Consider the following 12,534-nt stretch of genomic DNA (forward strand, 5'->3'; position numbering starts at 1 on the left):
CTGAGTCCCTGCCATCAGTGGAACCTGGGACAACAGCCTGAGATAGGCACAGAAGAAAAAAAAATAGTGTGTTACAAGTCAGATCCTCCTGGATTTGCTTTCCATTGAAAGTTGGAATTAGATTTTATTAGGGCTAGGGTTATTGCTTAGCGGCTCAGCTAATACTATCATCAGACAGTGGGTTAAGTTCCTAATCCCAGGTTAGGGTGAATACTATGGTCATATCCTCAGAACATACCCAGTTACATTTGATCTCCAAAGCTAAGCAAGGTCAGGCCCAGTTAATACTTAGATGATGACAGAATGAGGTATTATTCCTGATGGAAACATATAATACAAAAATAAAAGCCAAGTATTTTACTTGCTAATATTGTCTACTGATAACAGATGCATACCAAAGGGAAATAAGGCTGATAATCTTTTTTTTTCTTTTTTATTTAATATTTTATTTATTTTCATTTCAGATGCCATCTGCTTTCCCCATTTCCCCTCCCTAGAAACCCCCATCCCACCCCCCCTCCTTTTTTTTTTGCTTTTATACCATTTTAATTACATGCAAGTATTAAGGTCAGTCCTAGGTTGAGGAACTAGCAAAACAATAGATGCAAATAGTCAATAAACAAACAAGACAAATATAAATAGTCAAAGAACAAGCAAGGCAATAAAGTCCTGTGATCACTCCCCTCCTGTGATCACTGTTTCTAAGGGCTTATCAGGATGACCAAAATATCTGAGCCTACTTCCCTGTCCTAGCCCAATGTCATTTTCATGTCTGAAGCCTACTTCCTTGTTCTAGCCTAACCTCTTGAACAGAGAATCAAAAAGAGAACTTATAATGACTCTTGTATTTTTTTTTTTAATGTGACCAGTTATTCGGACTCAATCATGGAGTGGTCTAGAAATCAATCCAATATTGTAAATAACAGTCTTCGTTTGGAAGTCTGGTTCTGGACATTTTCAAAGACATATTTGGAAGTTAACTGCAGTTCTCTATGATGTTATGTTAGCAAGAGATAAAGTTGGGACAGGATCTGGATTTCAAACAAGTGTTAGTACATGTGTTAAGGCTCTTTTAGTTGTTAGGTTGTCTCTTTTGTTTCTTCTACAGTATTTAATGTAAGTTGCATTGGTTGTACACTTTGTAACTGTGTTAGTGTGTTGGAACCCAGCATGTCTGCTTTGGAGGTCTATCAACCAGCTTTTGGTTTATTGCCCTGAGTATCACAGAATCTTGGAATTCTGAAAAAAGCTTGCGAGTACTGGAAGAAATGAGTCAGGCTTTAAGCAGAAGCAAGAGGGTAGTGGACTTGATTACTGCTGGTATAACAGCTTCAATTACATTAATTGCTAGCACCACTGCTTCTGCAATTGCTTTGACACAAGATGTTAAGACAGCTACTTTTGTTAATCATTTAGCACTAACGTGTTGAATATACATGAGTAAAGGTAATCTTAACTCTTCTTCAAAAGCATATGTACATGATTCCTTTGAGTTAAGTAGTTTTTACTTCTTTTAATTAAATAGTTTGTGTCTGTGGATGTTTTGTCTGCATGTGTGTGTGCACCTGGTACCTGGTGCCCTTGGAGGCCCTGGAACTGGAACTGACAGATGATTGTGAGCTGCTGTGTGTGTTATGGGAATTGAACCTAGGGTTTTTGAAAGAACACCCAGTGATCTTAACCACTTAGCTATCTCTCTAGCCCCGAGGTAACACATTTATAAAAACAACTTCTATTCTGATTTTTAAAGGAGAAAAAATTAAGTTTCAGAATTTTCCATTTTAAAATATGCAAATTTTGTTCATATTCCCCCAACAAAAAATAGAGAAGAGTATCTTTAGGTACTGGAAAGATGGTTCATGGTTCAGTTACAGCACTCATACAGAGGCTCAGCACCACCTATAATCCCACTGCCAGGGATGCAGCACCTTCTCCTGCCTTCTGTGGGCATCAGGTATTTACAAAGTGCACGTACATACATGCAGGCAAAACACTTGCACACTTTAAATAAAATAAATAAATAAATCTAAAATAATTTTAAAATGAAGTATCTTCAAATAGAAGTCAAAAATGTCTTTTTCAGTTATTTTTACTTTGATATATATGTGTGTGTATATATATTCACACACACATATATATGTGTGTGTATATATATATATATATATATATATATATATATATGACCTTAATGATATTAAAGTTGATTATTCAAAACTATGAATGAATACATCTTCGCTCCTATTAGGTCACTCAACAATATATCATTAAGTTTTATTGACTGAAGATTATCATTCATGATCACTTAATGATTGCTCTTATAGTATTACTCAATGATAATAGCATGTATTAAGATAGTAAGCTTCTGTAAAATCATTTTGTACTTTTTAAAGTTTTTTATTAGAACAGGAAGTACCAGTGTTGCATTTTTATACAAAATGGTTTTGGTTGTTTGGTTTTTTTGTTTGTTGTTGTTGTTTTGTTTTTATCTAACCTCCCTTTTTGCCGTTTTATATCACTGCAGTGTGTGAAAAGGTTTGATGAGCTGAAGAGCTGCGGAAGTTCACCTGTTGACAACCAGTACAACCCTTTGATGGCTGCTGGAGAGAGTCCTGTTGAAACATTAGCCACTTACATTAAATCTTCACTTTTGGACACACAAGGAGATTTTCAAGAGACTCCTGTTGATAAAGATACAGTTTCTAAAGCAGGTAAGATTATAAAATAAAATGTAGTACTTGCCCTTATACAAATTCTGCATTTTGTAAGTTTTAGTCAACCTTTCTTTCTTTGTTTAAAGGCTAATTCAAACACTTGTGTAAAAATGTGTTAGTATTTTATCTTTGTGAATGTTAAAAATTCCCATTGTCATTGTTGTTTTTCAAAAACCTTAACTGCAAATATGTAGGACAAGTAATATTTCTGTAACTGAATTTTAGCCGTACCAAAGTCATTTACTTCAGTTTGTTATCCTAGTTTTTCACATATTGTTTATTTATTGTAATTTTGTTTTTTGAGAAAGGGTGTTATGTATCCCAGGCTAGACTTGAACTCACTATGTAGTTGAGAATGACCTTGAACTTCTGAGTTTCCAGCCTCCTATCTCCCAAGTACTGAGAGATGCTTGTGTCACCACACCCAGCTTATGCAGAGCTGAGGATGACCTCACTCATGCTAGACAAGTCTTCTACCACTGAACTATATTCCTAGTCTTCAATTATTTATCTTAAATGAATTTAACATAGATGTTTTGTAGCAAATTTATATTTAATTTTCTTCCTAAAAGAGTAGTAGACTTTTCTCCTCCCAGAACTAAATCAGAGTCAATTTGTAAGTCCAGCTGTACTCGGACCTGTTTTTTACTTTTATGTGTGTGTGTGTGTGTGTGTGTGTGTGTGTGTGTGTGTGTGTGTGTAACAAAGTTCTGTGTAGCCCAGGCTGGCCGCAGATCTGTTATGTAGCTGAGGATGGTGTTGAGCTCCTGATCTTCCCTCGTACTAGGATAAAAACACGGACCACCATGGCCACTTTTAAATTGTATTTTTGTTTGTTTGTTTTGAGATAGGATATCTCTATGTAACCTTAGCTGTCCCCAAACTTACTATGTAAACCAGGCTGGTCTATAACTCACTGAGATCTAACTACCATGGCTTCCAAACTGCTGGAAGTATAGGCGTGTGCTACCAGGCCAGACTACTGGAAAGCCAAACCAAACCATTAGAGAGTCTTGCTCATCTCTTACGTCATCTTCTTTTACAGCCAGTCTGAGCACTTAACAGAAATTTAGGTGACACAGTGGCAAGGTTGATGTTTTCTGGAATTATGTTTGAAAGTTACAGGCTTTAGAAGCCTGCAGAATGAGTTGCTTTCATTTCAGCAGCTCTCAGAATATTGAGATAGAAATTTACTTCGAGAAGAAGAGGCTGTGCTGTACTTTTGAACTCTGCACTTAGTTTGGAATACTACATCACAATCTTTTGAAAAAGTTCACTATAACATTAGCAGTTTATGATTCATTTTCTATGCTTCTTCCATTTGCCTTTAAAATATTAACATTAAAGCAAGAAGTGCCACCTGACAAATACCATCTTAACTGCCTTGGGAACTGCATTTACTATGTTACCATTTTGTAAATAAAACCCATTCTCAGCTAGAAATGCTAACCCATCCCCCTTTTTTCGTATGTGTCTGTTTCTGTATTTAAGGAAGACATAGTATAGCTACCACAAGGAATTGCTCTTCAGAAAGTGAAAACTGTACTGCCCGTAATGCTGGAGAAGAGGCTGGAGAATCTGAAGGGTAGGAGGCTAGTTGTTTGTTAATGAGATTTAACTGATATTACCTCTGACTGTAAACGTACATGGTCACTGCTCACGTACATCAGTTATCATACTTCAGGGCTTTACATTGCACAGTTGCTCAAACACCGGAGTCAGAATCATCTGTGCGTGAACAACAGAAATAATACCTAACATTACTTGCTTGTGTTATTTATACATTTTGGGGGTTTTTTCATTGAAAATTAATTGCCATATTTTTAAAAATTAGAAATAACATCTAGTAACACAGAACATTGGAAAGTAAATTTCAATGCCCAAAGAAAAAAATTTTTTTTTTTAAGATTTATTTATTTTATGTATGTAAGTACACTGTTCTGTCCATGTCTTCAGACACACCAGAAGAGGGCATCAGATTCCATTACAAATGGTTGTGAGCCACCATGCACTTGCTGGGAATTGAACTCAGAACCTTTGGAAGAGCAGTCAGTGCTCTTAACCACTGAGCCATCTCTCCAGCCCAAGAAAAATCTTTTAATTAGTTCTTAAAGTTTATTAATGAGATTAGATGTTTATTTTAGAACTATTTTAATATAATTGCTATATAACTATTTAAAAATCAGAATGTATTTCAGTATGCTTCAGCTTTTGATATTTTGAATTGTTCTGTGTATTTCTTATAGGACAAGTTACATGCACAGTAAATGATTACTTGTATTGACAAACAGTACACCCTATAACTATCAGCTAATGAATATATAAAACATTTTTTCTCATCTCTAAAATATCCTTCTTGTACCTCTAGTTTTGGTAGATTTATAATAACAGCTCTATTAATATAAACTTCACATATGACAAAATTCATCTACCTAGCTACCTTTCCTCCTCCCACCCCCACTCCCAACTCCCTTTCTTCCTGGTTTGGAGGCTTGAGCCTAGGTACTGTGCATGCCAGGGAAGCACTCAGCCACTCAGCAGTATTTGCAGTCCTTTAAAATTCATTATGAGTCAGAGTCCAACCAGGTTCCCAGGCTAGCCTTGGTGTGCCCTTGTGAGATGTGCCCTTGTGAGATGTGCTATCAGGCTTGGCAACAAGCACCCTTTCCACTGAGCCATCTTGGCCTGATTTTGATGATAGTATTTTTTTCTCATATCCCAATTGTATATAAAACACTGATTTTATATTTGGAATTTGTAAAATTGAATTAAGCACAAAGTAATTCACATTTGTAGTACTTATTTCTTCCTATTTATTTCCTTTTTGTAATGACATGAAGACAGTGCATCGGGGTTTTTGTTTTTGTTTTTGTTTGTTTTTATATATTTTATTTATGTGTGTAACAATACATATGTGAAAGCCAGAAGACAGACAACCTTGGATGTCATTCCTAAGTTGCCTTTTTTTTTTTCTTTTTCTTTTTTGAGACAGGTTCTCTCTCTCTCTTTCTCTCTGTCCTGGAACTTTCCAGGTTGTCTAGGCTGGATGTGGCCAGGTCTGATCTCCCCAGCTCTAGAGTTACAAAGTGTGTCATCGCATTGTGCTTTTTAAGGTGGGCCCTGGGAGTTGAGCTCCATGTACTTTTCCAACTGAGCTATATCCCTCCCCCTACTGTTTTTCTCTTTTAATTGACTTTTGCCATTTTTGACACAGGATCTCACTCTATAGCCCAGGATGCCTGGTACTCACTGTTTAATACAGACTGGCTTCCAGCTCATGCCAATCTATCCCCTCAGGTTCCCATGCCTAGGATTATGCATATGAGCTGCCATACCTAGAAAAAATTTATCACTTTTTGAAGCAAACTTTCAGATGCATTATCTAAACTTACTAAATCTGTATTCATTAATATATATTTTATGAATGCCTGGACCCAAACTTTGTTGATGCTAAAAGTAGCTAAGTGATACTGGTTTTTAATTTGAGTAAATTTGAATCATTTTAGATATTTTTTTTCTTTTTCAACACTGTAAAGATGTTAGTCATTACTCAATAATCAAAGTCTATTATTTATCTACTCTATGGAAATTAAAAATTGAACAATAAAATTTAAGCTGTCTAAACAATTAGTCCTTTAGTAACAATATTTTTTAATTTCTTTATTAAGTGGATAGCTTGCTAAAATTAACCACAATCTGAGGTACAGTCAGATAGACAAGAAATGAGAAATCCTGAATGTCAAATCCTATAAAATAGACTTTTATGGTCCAAGTCTTCAGAACCCTTTGTTGTCTAACCTCCACTAAACGTCAGTGCTCTTGCATCTTCTCATGTTCTAACAGTCTCATTTCTGTGTAACATTTTCTTATGAAGGCCAAACATGGTGATCCATGTATGTGATGAAGCAAAAAGCTTGAAAGAAGATTTTATTTGCCCACGAGATCTTTTGATATCAGAAATGAAGTACTTTGCTGAATATTTATCTATGGATGCCCAGCGCTGGGAAGAGGTGGACATTTCAGTTCATTGCGATGTTCACATTTTCAACTGGTTGATAAAATATGTTAAAAGGAACACTAAGGAGAGTAAAGATTGTGAGATTCCTGCTTTAGGTAAAAAATAATAATCTGTTGCTTATTTTGTGGTGAAATTTGTCTCTCTGGTAGCTGTTTCAGGTCCAAACTGAAATGTAGGAGTTTATTTGAATATTAGTATTTATGCTCATATTACAGAAACTGATGCCTTATATGTCCTAGAAAGGATCCTAGAGACTCTTTAAAAGGCCTACAAGGTTAACAAAACTTACACAAAGTTTGTTCGGAATATGAAAAGGCAGTGGTGTGTAAGATTGTTGAGCTTTGTAGCCCAGATCAAAGCAGCACCACAAACTGTATCCTCATCTTTTCCATACTAACTTTTAAAACTCATAGTTAAAAAAGGAAAGAGAAAAAAAATGTAGGTTCACTTGTTCTTGATGAACCAGTAAAAATGACTTTATTATATCTCAGCCATTGGATATCCATCCTTTTGGACTCTGGTAGTGGCTCAGGACTTCTGATGCGCACCAGTACATGGCTGTCTTGAGGGAAATCATTTGTACAGTTAAGTTATGAGCTAAACCAGCTGACACTTAAAAGTAGAAAAACCTGTTTACTTGAAAAAAAGAACTTTCATAAATTATGATTATTCAGACAGATGCTTGACAATTTCTCTGTATAAATAAGCTAGTCATGTAAAGGAAAATAGTTGATAGTATATGTTATTAGTGATAAAAAGCCAAGTTCTCACGTGAGAATTAGAGTTTTGGAAAATTTACCTGCTCCAGTATTACTGACAGCTTCTCCACACACAGGGTCTTTTCTGTTGAAATACTGTTGGTCTTATTAACACACTAACTTTTAAATACCTCTTCACAAAGAAGTGTCTGAATATTTAGAACATGCTTAACTCAGTGAGATAGCCTTTTCCAAATGAGAATTGTGCAGTGTCTAAAAAAGAAATTCTGCAATGGATTAATGACTGCTTCACAGAGAGAGATGAGCCATTGAGCAAAGTAAAAGTTTATTGATAGGATTCAGATTCTGTTACATTCAACCATCAAGAAAATACTGTTTGTCACACTGTAGCTTAACAACCAAAAGCAGTCTACACACAAATTGAATGGAGAGGAAGCTGATAAGAAGCCAGACATGGTGGTTCATGCTTATAATTCCAGCACACAAGATTTTGAGACAAGAGTATTGCCACGAGTTCAAGACCAGCCTGGGCTACAGAGTGAGAGTCTGTCTCAGAAAGAAAAAATGAAACAGATATGAGAACTCTGTAGTCAGATGAGTTAGACATTGAAAAGATTCACAGAAAAACCAGTCAGTGCCACTCAGTGTGTCTTTTTCATTTTGAAGATATTTTTCACAAAATATGTTTACAATTAATGGATTATTCTATTTTAAAACTGACTTCTAAAAATTTCTCTTTTTACATAATTTCTAATGTGGTAGACACTGATACATATGACCATGTAAACAAGGTATTTAGGAGTCTCAGTTTTTAAGATTGTAAAGAAGTCCTGAGATACTAAAAATTTGAGAAACAGTGTTCTTTTTTTTTTTTTTTTTTGTTTTGTTTTTTTTGAGACAGGGTTTCTCTGTGTAGTCCTGGCTGCCTGGAACTCACTCTGTAGACCAGGCTGGCCTTGAACTCAGAAATCCGCCTGCCTCTGAGAAACAGTGTTCTTAATGATAATAAGATAACTGTTAGGGGCATGTATATATGAAAATGTCATAATTAAACCCATTATTTTACATGTTAAGATATTAATTGAAAAAAGAATAACTAATAAGTAACCTTTCAATGAGCATAGATTTATATAAGAAATAATACAATCTTATTTTCATACACATATTAGAGGTTGGGAGTATGGCTCAGTGGTAGAGTACTCACCTAGCATTCATGAGGACTTGGGTTCAGTTCTTAGCACTGCAAGCAAATAACAAAGCCCCTATTAATATGTTTACAGTTTTGAAAAGATTTATAAATTTTTATGATATTATAGTGACATAACTAATGGGAAAGATTTCTAAATAAAAATATTTTAAATAAAAATTCTAATTCTAAGATTAAGTCAATTTTTCAGCCAGGCTGGAGAGATGGCTCTGTGATTAAGAGCATTGTCTGCTCTTTCAGGGAATATAGTTTGGATTCCTAGTATGGTGGCTCACAACCATCTGTAACTCCAGTTTTAGGAGATCTTCTGTCCTTCTCTGTACTCCTTAGGTACTGCATGTACACAGTGCAGACATACATATATGCAAAACACTCACATACAAAAAATAAATGTTTTAAAACATTTTTAGAGTATTTTTTAAAAAATTCAAGCCAAAGACCAGATTTCAGATTATATAGTCATGAATATGTGTGTATATACATATATATACATATATATTCATATATGTGTGTATACATACCTCTTTTGTGGTGAATAGTAGCCTGTTGTGAAAAAAGTAGGATTATACACACATATACACACATACACACACATTGAAATTTGTTTACTGTAGCATATTCATGTATATATAATAAAAGTCAAAGAAATAGTCACTGCTATAAATATATTTTTTTTCCAGAAGCAGTCTTTATCTTAATCAAGAAAGGTACAAGGATACTTACTTAATTGGATGGTGTATCCTCAACAATTTCCCAAGAACCTTTCCCACCAGTTTGAGAACCTTTAGCTAGAACTGTTACTTGGGAAATGTTAGAATTACTCACCCATTGTTCTGCTACAAAGGGTTTAGAATGATTATCAGTACCAGAATGATGGAAAATCGCTGGGGTTTTTTCTTAAATATATTTCATAGAGATGATAGATTTACCTTCTTCCACTATCTGTGTGCCTGGAGACCCACTTAATGTGGCAGTAACGTATGACTTCAGCTTTTTGTCAGTAGATTTTTTTATTACATTTCAGAGTCTTTTAAATTTAAATATTTATTTGCCAGCACTAAATGCCTTTTTAAAATACCTTACTTAATTAACGCTCTCTCTGATCATTGTTTAACTTTTCTCACCGTGACTTTTGCATGTCATTATCTTCAGCTAGAGTCTTTGTACTTAAAATGAATCTAATTTAAGAACAGGTTGCCAAGTTTGAGATTTAACATTAAATCTTAAAGTTAACTGATATAAGGAAGGAATATCAATTTTTATTAAAGAAACATACTCTTTTAAGATGAAAAGAGAAGACTGAGTTAAATATCAAATGGAAACTCATGCTCTTTCTTTTTATTAGAACCAGGAAATGTCATTTCAATACTTATTTCTTCAGAGTTCTTGAAGATGGATTCATTAGTAAGTATTCATTTTAAACATCTAAGCCCTTTTATTAACCCAATGTTTTTTCCCCTTTGAATGTATAGAAAGCAAAATAGTTGTTATTACAAGAGTATAATTTATAACAATATTTTGTTTTGGTGAGAAGGGGTTAAGACTACTTGGTATCATTTTGTATGTTATGTTTATAATTGGAGCAACCATTATATAATTTGACACGAAACAATAAATTTTATTCCAAGATTTTTGTTCTATCACTAACAAAAGAGAATTAATTAGAATATATTGTTTTACTATTTAAATAATTTTTAGGCTTGTTGTTGTTGTTTGTTTGTCTTTTGTTTTTTTGAGACAGGATTTTTTTTGTGTGTGTGTGTAGCCCTGGCTGTCTTGGAACTCACTCTGTAGACTAGGCTGGCCTCCACCTCAGAGATCTGCTTGTCTCTGTCTCCTAAGTGCTGGGATTAAAGCCATGTGCTACCACTGCCCAGCTTTTTAGGCATGTCTTATTTTGTGTTTTTCATTTATAGTTCAATAAACAAAAAACAAATATCCAGCTGCTAAACAGTGTAGCTTTGTGTTTACATCATAGCTCATATCTATTGTTTAAGAGTGCTGATATGGGAGCCTTAACAACCTAAGACATAAGTGCATTGCTTTTGATAATGCATATTCCATGACAGGTAAGGAAGGCATTCTTGTCAGAATGACCTAAGACAGGCTCAGTCTTGTTAATAAAATAAAAAAGGGGGAGAGGCAGAGAGCCTTTGGGGCTGCTTAGCAAAAATCTGACATTAGGCTAGAACAAAGAAGTAATTTCAGGTAGGAATCTAAATCTTAGGCTAGAACAAAGAAGTAATTTCAGACAAGAATCTAAATTTTAGGCTAGAACAAGGAGGTAGGCTTCAGACATGAAAATGACCTTGGGCTAGGACAGGGAAGTAGGCTCAGATACTTTGGTCATCCTGATAAGCCCTTAGAAACAATGATCACGGGAGTGTTCACATAATGAGGTTTAATGCCTTGCTTTTTCTTTGACTATTTGTGTTTATTGTCTTGCTTGTTCCTCGACTATTTGTATCTATGGTATTGCTAGACCCTCAACCTAGAACTGACCTTAATACATGCATGTAATCAAAATGGTATAAAAGCATAAAGGAGGAAGGGGATGAGATAGGGGTTTTTAGGGAGGGGAAATGGAGAAAGGGGATGACATCTGTATTGTAAATAAATAAAATATCCAATAAAAGAAAAAAGAAAAAAAAAAGAATGCTGATAAGGGTTGGAGAGATGGCTCAGTGGTTAAGAGCACTGACTGCTCTTCCAGAGGTCCTGAATTCAATTCCCAGCAACCACGTGGTGGTTCACAACATCTGTAATGGGTTCTGGTGCCCTCTTCTGGTGTGTCTGAAGAGAGCAATGGTGATATACTCATGCATAAAATAAATAAATCTTTTTAAAAATGCTGATCAAATATAAAACTATAATATATACACATCTATTTCAAGCTATACTATTAACTATATTTAATTTGACACTAAGCAATACATTTTATTCCAATATTTTTGTTCTATCACTAACAAAGAATTAATTGGAATATATTGAAATAAATAATTATTATTTATTTATTTAATAAATATCTGAGCCAGCATAGGATGCATAGTCAAACTTGATATCACAAAACCAAAACCAAAAAATCTTTTTAAAAAATCTTTAGAATTCAAATTATTTTATGTTTTCATGGTTGATATTTTATAGTTATCATTTAAATAAATGTTTGGGATTTGTTCCTCATAAAACTGTATAGAGCTAAATACTACTTTGCTGTGTTCTCAGATGAGCTTATTGGTTTGTTTGGAGTTTCCTGGGTACTGTATTCTTTGTACTCCTCAGGGAGCTGGTTACATTGACTTCAAGCAAGGAGTACAGGGAAAAAAATTTAGAGTTCTTAAACTTTGAGGTTGGAAGCCTATGCCCTAAAGATTATTTTTATACCATAAGCACAGTATTGTAAAGAGACCACCCTTTTTACTCTTATATTAAATAATAAATCCACCTCTGGTGAGAGATCAGATAAAGCTGACTGAGAAAATACTTAAATGGCTGGCATTTTAACTCTCTTACCTAGAAGAATGAGACTTAATAACTAAGTTTAACTATAAGAAGTCGTTTAAGGGGCTGGAGAGACAGTCCAGTGGTTATGAGCACTGACTGCTCTTCCAGGGACCTGGGTTCAAATCACAAAACTCACAACTATATAATTGCAAGATCAGACACTCCTTACAGATACACAGGCAAAATACCAATGTACATAAAATAAAAATAAATAAAAATAAGTCATTTGAATATGCATTGTAGTGTGCAGATTAAGATTTATACCTGCTATAGTCATTCAAAATACATTATTGTTTTAAGTAAAAAGAATTAGAGTAACTGTGACTTCATAGAATGAATTAGGTAGTGTTTCTTCTGTTCCTATTTTATGGAATAGTT

The 12,534-nt window shown here is 34.5% G+C and overlaps 1 protein-coding gene across 4 annotated transcripts in view; it reads left to right on the forward strand.

Annotated features, from left to right (window-relative positions):
- Sanbr (SANT and BTB domain regulator of CSR) overlaps positions 1 to 12,534 on the forward strand; it is a 53,016-nt gene that overhangs the window by 6,460 nt on the left and 34,022 nt on the right. For all 4 annotated transcript variants that reach the window (XM_076938007.1, XM_076938006.1, XM_076938005.1 and 1 more), the window contains 4 exons: positions 2,522 to 2,708; positions 4,203 to 4,296; positions 6,586 to 6,824; positions 10,001 to 10,059. In XM_076938007.1, coding sequence (XP_076794122.1) covers positions 2,522 to 2,708; positions 4,203 to 4,296; positions 6,586 to 6,824; positions 10,001 to 10,059 — 579 coding nt within the window. The remainder of the gene's footprint in view (positions 1 to 2,521; positions 2,709 to 4,202; positions 4,297 to 6,585; positions 6,825 to 10,000; positions 10,060 to 12,534) is intronic.

The sequence above is a fragment of the Arvicanthis niloticus genome, chromosome 7 (assembly GCF_011762505.2).
Source record: "Arvicanthis niloticus isolate mArvNil1 chromosome 7, mArvNil1.pat.X, whole genome shotgun sequence".
In the NCBI taxonomy this organism is placed as follows: Eukaryota; Metazoa; Chordata; class Mammalia; order Rodentia; family Muridae; genus Arvicanthis; species Arvicanthis niloticus.